At 39.3% G+C, this 17306-nt stretch overlaps 2 protein-coding genes and 1 long non-coding RNA gene across 3 annotated transcripts in view; all 3 read right to left on the minus strand.

Annotated features, from left to right (window-relative positions):
• The window catches only part of LOC140356052 (epidermal growth factor receptor substrate 15-like 1), a 34497-nt gene extending 25249 nt beyond the window's left edge, over nt 1-9248 (minus strand). The window contains exons 1-10 of the mRNA XM_072440766.1: nt 9183-9248; nt 8766-8807; nt 8585-8674; nt 7110-7157; nt 6945-7040; nt 6771-6836; nt 6571-6696; nt 6420-6479; nt 5878-6156; nt 1409-1566 (exon numbers count right to left, since the gene is read on the minus strand). Of these exons, the coding sequence (XP_072296867.1) occupies nt 1409-1566; nt 5878-6156; nt 6420-6479; nt 6571-6696; nt 6771-6836; nt 6945-7040; nt 7110-7157; nt 8585-8674; nt 8766-8807; nt 9183-9209 (992 nt within the window). The 5' untranslated portion in view covers nt 9210-9248. The remainder of the gene's footprint in view (nt 1-1408; nt 1567-5877; nt 6157-6419; nt 6480-6570; nt 6697-6770; nt 6837-6944; nt 7041-7109; nt 7158-8584; nt 8675-8765; nt 8808-9182) is intronic.
• The window catches only part of LOC140356062 (uncharacterized), a 334871-nt gene that overhangs the window by 128044 nt on the left and 189521 nt on the right, over nt 1-17306 (minus strand). The gene's annotated exons all lie outside the window — the stretch shown is intronic.
• Nucleotides 11119-13972, minus strand: calr3b (calreticulin 3b). The gene is made up of 9 exons (XM_072440767.1): nt 13783-13972; nt 13391-13492; nt 12946-13149; nt 12759-12853; nt 12462-12671; nt 12086-12199; nt 11862-12005; nt 11691-11783; nt 11119-11596 (listed from the first exon to the last, which is right to left on the minus strand). The coding sequence occupies exons 1-9, from the start codon at nt 13868-13870 to the stop codon at nt 11393-11395; spliced, it is 1254 nt and encodes a 417-aa protein (XP_072296868.1). The 5' UTR covers nt 13871-13972; the 3' UTR covers nt 11119-11392.

Consider the following 17306-nt stretch of genomic DNA (forward strand, 5'->3'; position numbering starts at 1 on the left):
CAGCTCCAGATGAACATCTGTGAATCCTTTACTTCCATGGGCCACTACAGGCTGAATGAGGGATTACACACATTTATGTTTTGTTCATACATAATGCTGATGTTTGATAAAGGCTGCAACAAGTTCCTCGTGCAATCACAACTAAGAGATTATAAAAAATGTTGTCAACTAATTAAGAAATTATACTAATAGTTAACTGGTCTGTACATGGATTCCTGCTCAGTCTGAGCAATACAACCTTTCCTCTCAGGCCTTTCCTTTCCTCTCAGGCCTTTCCTTTGGAGTCTGACATAAATAAGATATTCCTTTATTGTCCCACATGGGGAAATTTCATTGTTGCAACGCAGGTAGATACAGAAGAAAAGAACAGATCACTTATAGGCAGTTTGAAAAACACTCTCAGTAGAAGATCTCCTATAAACAAAAACTCCCATAGACAAAACCTCCCATTTCCCAACAAGGGATGGAGGGGAAAAATAATAAATAAATACATAAATACCATTGCATGTGATCACGACAGTAATTGCACAATAAATGACATGGGAAATGTATAATTTTGTGTTTTCATCTATAATTTTAATATCTCAAACAGATTAAGTTCAGCTTTGTCTGGGAAATAGTGTAAATATCTCATATTTCACTGGCATTTTGAGTACTAAACAACTTCGCTAGACTAAACAATTACAAAATGCACCATAAGTTGCAGGCCTGGTTTGATGCATATAAATTACAAATCTACTTTATTCTTCCAACATCTGCAATAGTTTATATAGTGTGTCCACAAAAATATTAGTCAGTTCAAATACACCATGTTCTACAAAAGCTATTCTTTCCTTTTTAAGTGAGAAAAACACAACACTTACAACTCAAGATACAGTCGGAGCTCCGACTGTGGAAATGTCATTTCATGAATTGTCCACCAGAGAGCGCCAAAGGGTTAGGAGAACAATGAAGAGGCCTGAACAGGAAGTATAATTATATACTATATCATATTATGCTATAGTCTTTGCTACAGAAAATAATAGAAGTGTTAAGATTGATATTCAATGTCTCTACTGTGTAATTGTAGATTTATTTTTATTCTGAAAGATGACAATGATCAAGGACATAGTAGTCGTCTAGTTTTATGCAAATTAGCCTAAATGTGCCATTGTGCCACTGAACCAAGCCTCTTTTTGTCCCAAGAGCCTGTCAGAGACTTACGTGAAGGAACCGCATCACCTGAACATGATCAAAGACTTCCAAACAACATTTCTGGTGGGAAATCATTTTCACCAAACCTGTTGTTACAAGAAATACTTCTTTTAAACAAATCCTTTAAGGACAGCTCACAGAAGCATCCTCGGGGCTAATTCCTACCTGAGCTGAGAAAGAAAAGATTGTGTTTCATGTGTAAAAAGTGTCTCACCAAATCTGAGCCAGCATCGTCTGAGACAGAGTGGACAGCATAAAGATCTCAATGACCTCTGACCCAGTGACCAGTCCATCTCCATCTGCGTCTGTTTTTCTGAACAGCTCATCGTATCGCTCCTTGTCCGCCGAAGTGACCACCCAGTTTACTGTGGGCTGCAGACAAAACCAGAGACAAGAACACCAGCATCAACACATCAGAAAGTACTTGGTCTGGAATAAAACACATGTAAATTAGGCACTTTAAATAAGATAAGATATTCATTTATTGTCCACACATGGGGAAATTTCATTGTTGTAACGCAGTAGATACAGAGGAAAAGGACAGGTATAGGAAGTTTAGCTCTTAATAGAAGAACTCTTATAAACAAAAACTCCTATAGACAAAACCTCTCATTTCCTAATAAGGAATGGAGGGGAAAAATAAATAAAGATAAATAAAATTAAAATAAAATATCAACTAAAATAAAAACAGCTGGAGTAAGACAAGATACTAATAATAATAATAGTAAAATAAACACTCCATTTTCATCAGTTATATGCACATGAACATGACAGTAGTATTGCACATGAACATGACAGTAGTATTGCACATGAACACGACAGTATTGTACATGAACACGACAGTATTGTACATGAACACGACAGTAGTATTGCACATGAACACGACAGTAGTATTGCACATGAACACGACAGTAGTATTGCACATGAACACGACAGTAGTATTGCACATGAACACGACAGTAGTATTGCACATAAACACGACAGTAGTATTGCACATAAACACGACAGTAGTATTGCACATAAACACGACAGTAGTATTGCACAAACACGACAGTAGTATTGCACAAACACGACAGTAGTATTGCACAAACACGACAGTAGTATTGCACAAACACGACAGTAGTATTGCACAAACACGACAGTAGTATTGCACAAACACGACAGTAGTATTGCACATAAACACGACAGTAGTATTGCACATAAACACGACAGTAGTATTGCACATAAACACGACAGTAGTATTGCACATAAACACGACAGTAGTATTGCACATAAACACGACAGTAGTATTGCACATGAACACGACAGTAGTATTGCACATGAACACGACAGTAGTATTGCACATGAACACGACAGTAGTATTGCACATGAACACGACAGTAGTATTGCACATGAACACGACAGTAGTATTGCACATGAACACGACAGTAGTATTGCACATGAACACGACAGTAGTATTGCACATGAACACGACAGTAGTATTGCACATGAACACGACAGTAGTATTGCACATGAACACGACAGTAGTATTGCACATGAACACGACAGTAGTATTGCACATGAACACGACAGTAGTATTGCACATGAACACGACAGTAGTATTGCACATGAACACGACAGTAGTATTGCACATGAACACGAGAGTAGTATTGCACATGAACACGACAGTAGTATTGCACATGAACACGACAGTAGTATTGCACATGAACACGACAGTAGTATTGCACATGAACACGACAGTAGTATTGCACATGAACACGACAGTAGTATTGCACATGAACACGACAGTAGTATTGCACATGAACACGACAGTAGTATTGCACATGAACACGACAGTAGTATTGCACATGAACACGACAGTAGTATTGCACATGAACACGACAGTAGTATTGCACATGAACACGACAGTAGTATTGCACATGAACACGACAGTAGTATTGCACATGAACACGACAGTAGTATTGCACATGAACACGACAGTAGTATTGCACATGAACACGACAGTAGTATTGCACATGAACACGACAGTAGTATTGCACATGAACACGACAGTAGTATTGCACATGAACACGACAGTAGTATTGCACATGAACACGACAGTAGTATTGCACATGAACACGACAGTAGTATTGCACATGAACACGACAGTAGTATTGCACATGAACACGACAGTAGTATTGCACATGAACATGACAGTAGTATTGCACATGATCAAATCAAATCAATTTATTTTTGTAAGGCCCAAAATCACAACAACAGTTGCCTCTGAGGGCCACAGGGAGAAATGAATCAACAATGTCTGTGGTGGCGATGAAGTCAGACAATGTCTGTGGTGGCGATGAAGTCAGACAATGTCTGTGGTGGCGATGAAGTCAGACAATGTCTGTGGTGGCGAGGGACGATGTCCCAGGGTCCTCTGTCCTTAGACTCTCCTTCTCGGCCAGGAAAAACTACAAAAAAAACCTCTTTGGGAAAAAAGCGTAGAAACCTGGAGGAGTTCCAGTGAAGGAGAGATCCGACTCTCACAGACGGACAGACGGACACAAGGAGACTGGAGCTGGACCCACTCTTCAGGCAGAATGAACATGACAGTAGTATTGCACATGAACATGACAGTAGTATTTGCACATGAACATGACAGTAGTATTTGCACATGAACATGACAGTAGTATTTGCACATGAACATGACAGTAGTATTTGCACATGCACATGACAGTAGTATTTGCACATGAACATGACAGTATTGCACATGAACATGGCAGTATTGCACATGAACATGACAGTATTGCACATGAACATGACAGTATTTGCACATGAACATGACAGTATTGTACATGAACATGACAGTATCGCACATGGTTAAGTCAGTATAAGTCAGTATCAATAGAGAACATTCTCAATGCAGAGGTCAAGAGTCAAATCAAACAACTAGTGCAATGAGACTTTTCCGGGAAACCAGTTCCTCGGTTACAGTTGGGTGATCGTTGTAACAATAATAATTCACACACTTGTAAAGCCACTGGCCTCAACTATGTGGCAAAACAAGTCTTTCCTCTGACACTGAACAACTCACTCATGTTACAACTTAACTTTCTCTTTAAAGAAAATACTGATGAAATATTCATTGGTTTCAGCTTCCTGTTATATGCAAAATCTTAGATCTAATATCTTGTTTTAAATTGCCATGGCAACGGCCTTATTTTCTCATAATTTTGAAAAGTGAGCCGATTTTAGTGCTGTCCTGATACCAAAATGTCGATTTCAATACAAGGGAACATATTCTATACTCTATTTTCTCACTGTTCTCAATACCACAATCATAATAACAAATGCTCATTTTCAGTTGCAAGATTTTACACAATAGACTTACATTCTCAACACTAAAGAGCTTTCTTTATTAAACGTGTTGCTCTTCTTCAAGTTATGATTAAGCTCAAAATCATTCTAAAAATGTTAACAGGTCACATTTTCCCCTATTTATATGGTTTTCTTTAGGATCAATACAAATGGTTTATAGCCCTGATCTAGAACATAATTAATCGGCATCACGTCTATAATAGAACACTTTAAACGGAGATAAGGCAACACTCTTAGATTAATTTTTAGTTCCTGGCTGACTCTTGCATCTTGGGACACATTTTTCATATTTGCAATGACCTTTTAAAAGGATTATTGCAATTTAATGTGATGTAACGTAAGATTTCCTTTGATTTACTTAAGTATTTGTCGGTAAAAGCCTTTTTGGCCTCTACCACTGCCAAACAATTTGTGTAATGTAGATTTGTCGGTTACTGACGTTTTTTATTGTTTTAATGTAGTACTAAAAAAAAAATCGAAATCTTTTAATCAAAAACTGTAAGTTACTTGATCTAAATTGTCATCTTTACCGGGACAGCTCGGTTTCTTCCAGTCGAACACAGATATATGTGGTTGTGATGCAGTACAGGGCTCAGGGAGGCGATATTAGCATTTCACTGCATTTTTCTCCAAATGTCTCAAGTTGCCACTCTTTTTCACTACACTTGCAATACAAAACACTTTTACAAACGAAGACCGGCGAAAACCAGGTGACATTTCAACTTAACGTGCATTATTTATCGTTCTCCTGTGAAGTCTCAGGTTTTCCCTTCATAAGTGAACGTAGGGCGCACAGGACTGTTGGCATAACACGGTGAATATTGAACAGAAAAACAGCAACAACTGGAACATTAAGACAAGCAAAAGGACACACAGCACTTAGCTGCAAATGTGAGAAACACAATGACAGATGCATTATATATCCATCAATACTTTAAAGCCGTATAACACATCTGGATTCTGATTAAATCCTTTAATAATAAAAAAAAAAACAATATTTACACATGGCCAGTACAGATTTTCAATTTTCTTTCTAAACCAGGATCCGATTTTCCCCATTTCCCCAATTTTTTGTTGTTGAAATTGCTATAAATTCAGTTAATGCATATTGCATAATAATGTAGTATAATAATAAAATACATCTATAGCAAGGATTTTTAGACATCCACAACCCCGTTTCACAACCAACCAAACGAATTATGCCTAAACAAAATGATGGGCCGATGCTGGAGCTATAATAGTCACATTTAAATAGACTAATAATTGGCATGAGCTCTCAAAAGTTGGCATCCGTGCATTAGTGGACTCAGTTTGATTGACCTGTACCTGTGGGGAGGATCTGAAGGAGTGCTTGGGTGAGATGTTGACGGCGGCGTGAGGCGGCGTGTTGGCCGGAGGCGGCGTGTTGGCCGGAGGCGGCGTGGAGCGGCGGGAGTCTCTGAGAAGAACCGACCCGGGCGAGAACCCACCGAAGCCGGGTAAAACGGCCACGGCGCCCGGCAGTGCCCCCGCCGTCTTCTTCCTTTTCGCTGGCGGTACGAGCGAGAGCGGCAACGCTGTCGGGACGGGCTCCTTCTCCATCGCCCGGTACACGAGATGCATGGCCTGGAATAAACGGAAGCGATTGAAATATAGAGGCCGCGATTTACATTTGAAACGCAGATAAATAAACGACTGAACGGGATCTTATTAATAATCCAAAAGGGAAATTCCTGTGTGCCAGAGAAGCCATTAAAAGTCCATAAAGTGCTTCTGGATTTATGAATACAACATCAGATAACATGAGCTCGTATGAGGAAATGCACTGTATAATTAATTAAAATATTAAAGTGAACAATTCATTTAGCGGCAAAGCAACGATTTCCCACCACAATGAACTCGTCCTTGTCCAGGCTCCCGTCTTTGTCGACATCACTTAGATCCCAAATCTGTAAAAAAAGAACACAGCAGAGAGTTTATGCCACACATTTAATAACACACAGCCAGTTTAAATGTATAGAAACACATAATTACACTTGCCTTTCCCAATATGTCCAGAGGTAGTTTAGAGTTGATTAAAACCGGCTTGACTTTGTCTCCAGAAAGCAAACCGTTTACAGGAGTCAGGCTCTCAAAAATGCCTTCGAACTTTCCTTTTTCATCGGCCTAAAATGACACACAAATGCAGCTCTTGTAATGTATTTTAAGTTTAATCGTTTAAGAAATCTGTGAACTCTGACCCTTATAGCCCACTGAGAATCGGGCGTGGACGACGGCGCAGTCAACAAGGGGCTGCTCGTGTCTTTCTGTAAAGTAACGATGGGGTTAAACTCGGAAACATCGTTAGAAACATCGTTACTGCTTTCACTGTCATTGAAGGGAATACAGTAAGATTCTGTGAATGAATCACTCACAAACGTGGGCGATGCCAGCGTTTGGTTGAGGTTGTTGAGGCTTATGTCATTTCCACCTTGTGCTGAAGCCACAAGTCTTAAAGCGGTGAAAAAACCCTGAGAAGAAGAAAACGATTAGGTTGATATTGCTTTACAGTAATTAGTCTCAGTCAGGAAATATCATACCCGCCTATCCAGATAGCCCTTTCGTTCAGAGTCTGCTAGATCCCAAATCTATGACAAAAAAAAGAATGTTTATGATTATTACTAGGGTTGAAACAAAAAATGATTTTAGAATTCAACTAGACAATGATTTATTTCAAAGGATTAATTTCAAATGCAGTGTCCATGACAACTCCGGAGTCCTGGACGAATCAGGGATTACACAATAGGCCTGTCACTATAGTTATTATATTGACTTATTGTACAATTAATGATAAATGGAACAATTTGACCATGATCAAGGCTCATGACCATTTGGGTAATGACCGAAAGGACAAGATTGCCGGGTGGCTGGGCGAGGTAGGGTGAGGAGCTCAGTCACACGGGAGGAGCTCGGAGTAGAGCCGCTGCTCCTCCAGCTGAGGTGGCTCGGGCATCTGTTTCGGATGTCTCCTGGGCGCCTCCCTGGGGAGGTGTTTCGGGCATGTCCCACCGGGAAGAGGCCCCGGGTACGCCTCGGGAAGTGTCTGGGGAGAGGGAAGTCTGGGAGTCCCTGCTTAGACTACTGCCCCCGCGACCCGGCGAATATTTGACTGGTAAATATTTATCGCGGGTACTTTTTCTTTGACTAATTATTGTCATTGAACAGTAGAAGGTTGAATAGAAAACTCAATAGAGATACGAACCAACTAGTTTTTACTGTTAACAATACTGTACATTTAGCATAGTTTTAGGAGATTAGTCTGCTTTAGATTTATTGTGTCGAAAAATGAGTTTCTACATCATCAATTATCCTCTGTATTCTCTTCAGCAATATATATCACGCTTCAAAATGTGTTATCGTGACAGGCCTATAACACACTTGATCCTTTGCATATTGAGAATTATTGTTGAATTATGTCTTCTAAATAGAAAACGTTTACAAATAAAAGGTAATCACCTTTTTTTTAAGGAAATCTAAGGAATTGAATTATTCTTTAACATCTTTATTTAAAGGCGCAATGGACGATTTTTCGGCGATTTGAGAACGCAGGCGGAAGTGCGCATGCCACTCCCCCGTGCGGACTGATACAACACACACGTGCGTTTGTTTATTAGCGCAACGGAGCGCATCGCATCGCTCGTCTCCCGTAGATTTCTGTCCACTTCTGAGTCAGCTTGAACTGTCTTTCTCCGTCTTCATTTTACCCGTACACTGAGGGAACTATATTATGATAGATCCATGCGCTTAGGCACGCGGAAACGTGGGGACGAACCGCACGCGGCTGCAGGTGAGCGGTAGCTGCGTTTTATGATTGATACGTGGCAGGACAAATGATTTATCTACGCCACGAGGAAATATGATTAAAAAAAAAATTATGAAAAAAATCGTCCATTCCACCTTTAATAATGCACCAGCCTTTTGTTTTAAAAGCTCTTTTGGCACATGTTTTAGAGTCACAATTACAATGATCCAAATATGACGACAATAATGTACACATGTTCATAATGGTTTATACCTTTCCCAAAGTGCTGTCCGACAGGCCCGACTTCTTAAGGAACTGTGCAGCATCGCCAGCTGAGATTTTGCCTGTGTTTCCTGGGTCCAGCTGCAAACGTGCAAACAAAACAGACTTTCATTACAACTACTACGATTACAAGTATCTGAACAGACATTGTTACGCTTAAAAGAGTTTCTACCTGTCTGTAATAGTTTTCATAAGCTGGATTTCCATTTGAAAGCTGCGGAAAAACAATACAATAAATACATCATAAAACGCATCCGCAATCACTTGTCACGCTATAACATATCAAGTCATGTCAGAAAATCGTTTAGAATTCCTAAATAGAGCAAATATAATGGATAGACAATAGTTGTGTCATTGTTGGTGCACCTGATGCTCTCAGTGTTATTGACAGACTTCATTTAAACGGGCAGTGTAACTTTGGCTAACGTTAACTTGGACAAAACATAACTTTCCCGCGTCAGTTTTCCTCCAATTAAGACCATTTCATGTCCGACAGTGTTCTCAGATAAGACGCAGCTCGGGCGAGTGCGTTGTGTGTCCGTTGTTAGTGGAGAAGAGACGTTTCTGTCGGTGTAAAGTGACTTGTTACCTGGCTGAGTGTCATGAGCGCCGCCATATTTCCTGGTCCGTGTCGGGCGCGCGCGTACGCCTCTTGACGTCACGGGCGCGAGCGGTGACGGAGAGGAAGGAAACGTCAAAATAAAAGATATAAGTTTAACTGTTTGTGTTATGTCGTAAATGTAAAATTTGTATTGTATTTTGTAAAATTAATTTTGTAAATGAAAAAATAAAAAAGGAAAAAAAAGGATAAAAAATATTAATAAAAAATACAAAATGAAAATAAAATACATAAGAACACTCACAGAATCGAGAAAATACATAAAAACACTCACAGAATCGAGAAAATACACAATACAATTAAAGGACCAATAAAATACATATTCAACACCCACAGAATCAAGAAATTACATAAAAACACCCACAGAATTGAGAAAAATACACAATAACACCTACAGAATCAAGAACATACATGAAAACACCCACAGAACCGAGAAAGTACTTTAAAAAAATACCCCCAGAACTGAGAAAATACATATACACACACAGAACCAAGAAAATACACATATAACTTTGTAACTATTAGACACACAACAGAATCAGAATCAGAATCAGAAAAGGGTTTATTGCCATTTGTCGATAAACAAAATTCACAGACATAGGAACTTGCCCTGCTGATTCGGTGCAACACAGACAACAAACATTGAACACTGAATACTAAACGACATGATATGTAATAAAACATAAAGTTTAAAGTAATGTAGTGCAATAGCAAGTGGTGATATGTACATAATAAAACATAAAGTATAAAGTAATGTAGTGCAATAGCAAGTGGTGATATGTACATAATAAAATATAAAGTAATGTAGTGCAATAGCAAGTGGTGATAATACATAATGAAATATAAAGTATAAAGTAATGTAGTGCAATAGTAAGTGGTGATATGTACATAATAAAATATAAAGTAATGTAGTGCAATAGGAAGTATATATAGTCATAATATTATCAATTAATAATACTAAATCACCATTTTAAGTACATTTTCAGGTAGCTGTACTTATATACTTACTACTCACTTTATACCCACTACGTTTTGAACATGACTGAAAAGTGTGGCTTTTTTTAACGATCTTTAAGCACATTCATGTCAGGATGTTACTTCTGCCTTGGGGCTTAGAGGAAAAATAACATTTGACTACTGTTCTTTAGTGTATATAAAATCATTTACAGAAGAACTTATTTAAATGGAGCCCTTTATTACAAAGGTATCACATAAAAAAGAAAACGTAACCAAATTGAGTAGCACTGGTAAATCAGGGGTCAGTGCAGCACCTACACCTCAGATCAGAACATAAGTCTCATCAATATTTAGAAACCTGACAGGCCTGCAGTAGAATTAAGTACTATTTTGACACATATTATAGAAGACACTACGTTGTAATTGAGTTGGTCGGTGCTTCACAATTGAGCACAGAATTAAGACAAAAAGTCTGGCTCACTGCTGCTCCATGATGCTCTGCCTGGAATTAAAGGTCAAGGTCATTTGGGGGGGAAAAAAAAAACTGTACTACCATAACGACAGTTGGAGTGAAAAGTGATCAGCAACACCGGTTCGTATGGTTATAATCTTTTAATAAAAACTTTGCTTTTTTATTGGACATTATGTCAATACCAAACAGTTGTGACTTGTGTTGTGAAAAGTCACACGGGGGTTTCACCAACAGTTTGGAAAAACATTCAAGCAGCTTCATTGTCGACATACAATCTCGTTTAGCACTCGGGATCCGTTTCCAGTATTGAAGAGGTCAGTGCCAGGACCAAAATAAATTACTTCAGTCCAAGTTTGAATTTCCATAGCAATAAAGATTCGCATTTGCAGCCATTACAACGTCAAAACCTACATTTTTTATTCAAACTAGTTCATCAGATCAGTGGGTGAGTGACAAGAGCTGAACATTTGAGACATCGCTGAGAGAGTTAGTGACTTGAAAAGAAACCATAGTAAACCATTTGGGATTAAAGATTGATAAGCAATTTTTAAAAGCGGGGACATGGACAACTTGAAAATGAACTTACAACAATGAACTCCACTTCCTTATATTATTTCAGCCTTCCATAAAGAGTTCCCCATGCTCCGTTCCCAGAGAAAGGATGCACAGCAGCCACAAAATGCCTGGGAACGGAGCACGGAGACTCCACAGAAGTGCACCACAAACTAAACTTCACATTTTCACAGTCAACTCAAAGCTCGTCTTTGAGTTTCGCGTCATCGGATTCCGAAACGTCTTCATCTTCGTCTTCATCTTTGTCGTCGTCGTCATCGTCGTCTTCCTCTCCTTGCTCGTCTTCGTCCTCAGCCTCTTCAGTTTCCTGCGCCTTGTTCCTCTCCTCTTCCTCTTTACGTTTCAAGTCGTCCTGTTCCTGCTTCATCTTCTTCTCTGGTTCCTATTGAAGGAGATCAAGAGTGCAACGTTGAATACAATTTCCAGCCGTAAGTCATCATTTGTTGTATTGTAATAGACCATATGCATTACATCACCTTAGTAGCGCCCCATGTTTCCTTTCCGATTTCTTCCGCTTCTGTGACGTCGTCGGAGATCAGGAAGTTGTCAAAGATGGTACCGGATTTCACCTGTAAAAAATAACAATTCCTAAAGTTTAGATTTGATTTTAGTTTAATGTAATGAAAGACATTTTTAACCCATCGTACCTGCCACAGATCAAGTCCCAGAACGGAAACCTTCTCAAACTTGTAGATGTTGGCGTCGGGGCTGTGCTCGGGGTTGTCGATCTCGGGGTGCACCCAGGCTCCTTTGTAGTTGGGGTTGTCGATTTGTTTAGGTTTCCACTCGCCCTGGAAAATCAAAATCCATTTATAAAAACGCGTAAAGCCCTGAGCGCGCCAATGACGAGAGCGGGGGGGAAAGATCTTACCTTGTACTCTGGATTTGGGATCATGGCTGGCTCCCACTCGCCGTCCATATCCTCGTCCCAGTCGTCGGGCTTCTTGGCGTCGGGATCGGGGACGTTCTCGGCTTTGTCCCAGTCCTGGAGAGAACAGAACGGGTTATAGCACTACTGATTTGTAAAGCTGCAAGACGCTGAGCCAGAAGGAAAAAGGGTAATGCTACGCTGTGGATTATGAATGACTCAAACTGTATTACAAAAAAACTGTCAAAAAGTATAAAAAGTATGCACAAATAAGAATTTCCTGAGCGTGTAGTTTGCAAACACACCTGCCATCATGGTCTGTGTTTATATAATATGCCTGGCTGAATGTGCTGTAAAATACTTATTTGTGATTTTTTACCTCAGGTTTGGTGTCCTCGGGGTCGTCGATCTGGGCGTTGTCGTCCCAGTCCTCGGGTTTCTTGGCTTCGGGGTCCTTGATCTGTTTTGGAGGCAGGAAGTCCCAGTCCTCCTCCAGAGAGCCAGATTCGACCTTCTCATTGTCAATTTTCACCTCGTAAGTCTGATCCGGGTTCAAGATCAGCGTGTACAGGTGACTCAGCTCATCATCCTGGCGGACAGTATTCAAAACGTTAAGCCAATGAATTCAAACCAAATGCAAAAATAATGACGACGGCGGCGATTTGAAGGAAAATACCTTGCACTTAATTTCTTTTTTGATCAAATGATTCTTGCCCTTGTAATTAAAGATCACGTGAACTTTCTTGGTGCTGTAGCCACAGATGTCTGGACCTGATTTAAAATAAATGACAATAAAACTCACACCACGCTTTCACTTTCAACATGATTTAGCCTAGTTGTCATTTCCAGACCGATAAACTTACCGAACATGATGTAGTAAGTGGAATCTCCGTGCATGTCAGCCTGATCCATGTCAGCGGGGAAGACCTTCACGTATCCACCTCCGCAGTCAATCTTCTGCTCGTGCTTGACTGTAAACTGCACCACAAGGGATTTGCCCTCGTTGCTAAATGGCTCGAAGCGGGCAGAGGTTGCATAGAAACGGGCATCTTGACTCGTCTGCAGACCTGCGATTCAGCAAGAACAAACAGAAGAACTTTACACCTCCAGAAAACATACAAGGAAATGCCCAGGAAGAACAAATAAAGAAAGAGAAACTAAACACACATAAGACTGATAACCCAAGCAAAGTCTCATTATGTCACTGGATTTTCCAGAATGTGCCCGATTCCATTTCACTTTCAGTTCAAAGAATGCCGAGTGTATTATCCTTCTGGTTTATAGATGAATTAAAAAGTGACAGTTTACCTTTATCTTTCTCTGCATCGCCATAGAAATTCCCAGCTGTGAGTTTAAACTCTCCGTAGTCAGACTTGTGTTTGGAGTCCACCCATCGACTTCTCCATTCATCTGGAAAAAGCAACTTGAGTTACACTTGAGTTACACTTGGGCCTCCTCCTGCGAGCTTTCCGGGCCTCCGTAGAGTTGACAAGCTAGTGCACGGGCCCGCGATTACCTCCCGATAATAACACGTTAACATGAGAACTTTACAAATATACAGTTTACACATTGACAGTGGGTGAAATATGACGATGGGGCAAAGTTATGCGCCCCCGAATCATCGTTTACGTGGACGCTGACACAATATGCATAAGTTGCTGCACTTTACATGAAGGATATCGATAATTAAAGACACTTACCACCGTCCGAGAACTCCTCCCGAAAGTACACAGTCGCGTGTATACTGCATACTGCAAATAACAACGTGACTATGGTAAGAGTCTGCATTTTGCACCCCAGAGGCGGACTTCACGACACCCTTTGCGAGTTGTGAATGAGCACACGGAAGAGCACGGGATGTTTTAGAGTGGCTCCGGTGAACAGATGTCTGCTTCTCATTGGTCGGCTTTGTGCCGTGTCTGGACCAATGGCAGTGTACCACGAGACACATGCGCAGGCGCAGAACTGGCCCCGGATCAGCCAGTCCTGTCCATGGTCCTGTTTATAGTTATGGAGCTGGACATTTGCATCCGCCGTGCCCAACACGCCCGAGCTCTTTTAAACCTGTCGATCACGTCTTTTAAAGCTCATTTTAAAGGCCCAGGGAAATTTGACTATCTCGTGAAGTCAGGTTTTACTCTTAAACTGATTTGTTTGTTTTCTAGAAGATGTCACCATTATTTTTTTTAGCTGTGCATTAACTATTTTATCTGATTGTTGTAAAATGGACATTGGCGTTGACATGAAGCCCACAGTCATGTGAAATCTTGACCGATAGAGGGAGCCAAAAGACTTTCACTTAGCAAGTGGTTTCAAATCAATAAAACAAAATTATTAAAATCGATATGTTTATTTTTATGTGGATATAAGTTTTGTTTGTGTGTTATAATACATATATGTACAAAATAAAAGTAAAATATATCCGCATGCGGCCATGATCAGCCATCGCCACGCCCCCCACTCCTGCCCTGGGAGGAGTTTGTAAGAGTATACAAAAGTGTAAATTATATGGGAGGTTTCTGTCATCGCTACAGCTATGCGGTAAGAAATATGATATGGATCTAATTAACTTCTTTAGTCAGGATGACAAAATAAAATTTGGTCCCAAATTTGATAACATTTAGAAAAAATAATAATTTCATTTAACTCTGTAGGGGGTGTTAGCGCCTCAAGTGTGTTTGGACACACAGAGACTGTGAAAGGAATCTACATGAATTGGAAAAGTTTTGATGCCAAATTTAATTTGGGGGCATAGAAATATAAATATCATAAACTATACCATTTCGGAAAGCAATAGCTCTTTCCAACGTCATGGTATGTGGACAGGTTTATTAGAAGTAAATGTGCTTTAACTTGCACTAGTTATAACGTTTAGTTGTTTAGCATTTATTTTATGTTGTGCCATTGCTATTATTATTTAATTGCTATTTGTATTAAATTAAAAATGTTAAATTAAATAGCAAAAATAGCTATTTAAAATGTGAATCCTCTAGACACTTTAGTGTGCTATTTTTCTAGCACTAGAAATGTCACCATCAAGATGGACACAATGAAGCCAAAGAGTCGCAGGTAAATAATGGCACCATGGACATGATCAGAAGTGGACTATTTACTTTATTTTTGTTGACTAACAGCTTTAATTCCTCATTCAGGCCAAATACAAGCAGTTATGAGATGAGAGGAAAAAGCTTCTCACTCCTGCACACATGTACATGACATCATGGCTGACACGATGGCGCCTTCTGCTGTTGAGGACTTCTGTGGGTTATTTCATATATGAATCACTATTTTATTTTTCTTTCATCAGCCAAAGCATAAAGCACTCAAAACACAGTGTTACCTCTGTTCATCTATATTACAAGTCTTGATCTAATTCTAGCCATAGTTGTGTTTTTCTTCCATAAAGCTTGATGCATTTGATACATTCTTTGCCAAAAGTGGTAGAAAACCATTTCCTTTGTTCACCAAAAGGTGGAAATCCCAGGACTGTATATGAACTCATCCATGTTAGGTTCATAATGTACCTCACCATTAAGTAACAAAGGCCTTGCTTTTTAATACTGTTATTTATTTGTACGTTAAAGTTTCCTATGAGGAAACCACTCTGAGGCTGGTTTAAGACTTGCTTAACAGGAAAGTGCTTTTTGTATCAACACGTGATAACATTTCTGTGACTCCAGAAAACATTCACAAAGTGTGCTCGTTGTATTTACAAATATTAAATAGATATGTCAAGACATGAAGAGAAATGTAAACAGAACTTTATGTTAATAATAAATGACGTCTTGCTCTCATTAGACGAGGAGATTACTTTTAAAATTTATATTTATTGATGACGGATAATATGAAAGCTGCCGCTGCCGACCTCAAATGATGCCTCGTAATTCTGATAACATGGTACAAATCGACCAGGTTGGTTATTACTTATTGGTACTTTATGGTTTTTGTTGGCTAAAATATTGAGTTTTGTTTTGCTTGTAGGTTCCACTTGAGAATGATCAGCTGAGGAGAGTAGGAGCTTCTGAAGGACCACTTTCTGAGTTAGAGTCCTGGAAACAAAAGTCAATTATTAATCACAGTTCTACAGTATGATATACTGGCTCCAACTAACTTAGATTTTTTTAAGTTCAAGGATAAAATCAGTGATCTTGAGGTATTTTAAAAAATATTTTTCAACCCCCCAAAACAACTATATCGACAGTTTCTTTCTAAATGTAATTTATTTTCATGCTTTTCATCTGCAGACACAGTTATGGACTTTTATGAGTTCATCCTTCAATAATATCAACATCTTAACAAGCTCTGTGCTTACTGCCGCGGATAGAAATGTATTTCTTACCTTATAATGAATTTTATTTAACTTTGTAACTGCAACATATTTCCATTTATAGGTTTCAGAAGTTCAATATTCCCTATTTGAATGCCAAAACAACAGATATTTTGGCTCATGTTCGCCGACATTATGACCCTGAGCTAAACCTAGTGAACTCAGTACACTTGTAATGTTGAAAAAAAAATAAAAATAATGTATTGTTAAAATTATAAAATCTATGCTTCTCTGTGGATTTGTTGCAGTTATTCTCCTCAGAGAAAGGCAACAGCAGAGATATGCCCCCTTGAGCTGGGAGGATTAGTACATATTGTTATACATTGTGTATCGTGACGCTGATGAAACTTTTCCAAAAGGCCAACTCTGACATCCTGCGAGGCCTCGGGGGAAGCAGCGTGGTCAAGATGTGCAGCCAGACCGCCACAGCTTTGACTTCACTACAGGGAATGGAAGGAGGAAGTGTTGCACCTCAATGGTTTCTTTGAGATCCCTGTTTTTTATCACATGGTGGCGCCAAATCTCTTTTTTACGCTGCAAACTGGTGCGAGTGATACATTTCTGCTCATCTTTTGTGTCCTAGAGTCTTGAATATTACACTTCTTTGGCATCCAAAAACTGGGAAACACAATCCATGTGCATCAGAGTGATATTTCTAATGACCTTGTAAGATTTTTATTATTCATATTTTGTTGACACTTTATTATTCTAATTATATAATGTATTAATATAATCACCTTTCCCTTCCTTAAGTTAAAAAAACATATAAGATATGCTTTTGACTTTGAATGGCTAAAGCAAAGCCGATTCTACTACAAGGAGCATGCAGATAAAGTAATAGTTTCCATTACAAAAGTGGACTTAATTCATCAGAATGAGTTTCTTGGATGTTCTGAC

The sequence above is a fragment of the Eucyclogobius newberryi genome, unplaced genomic scaffold (assembly GCF_026437365.1).
Source record: "Eucyclogobius newberryi isolate DKJ021-1_F unplaced genomic scaffold, fEucNew1.0.hap1 SCAF_12, whole genome shotgun sequence".
Classification (NCBI taxonomy): domain Eukaryota; kingdom Metazoa; phylum Chordata; class Actinopteri; order Gobiiformes; family Gobiidae; genus Eucyclogobius; species Eucyclogobius newberryi.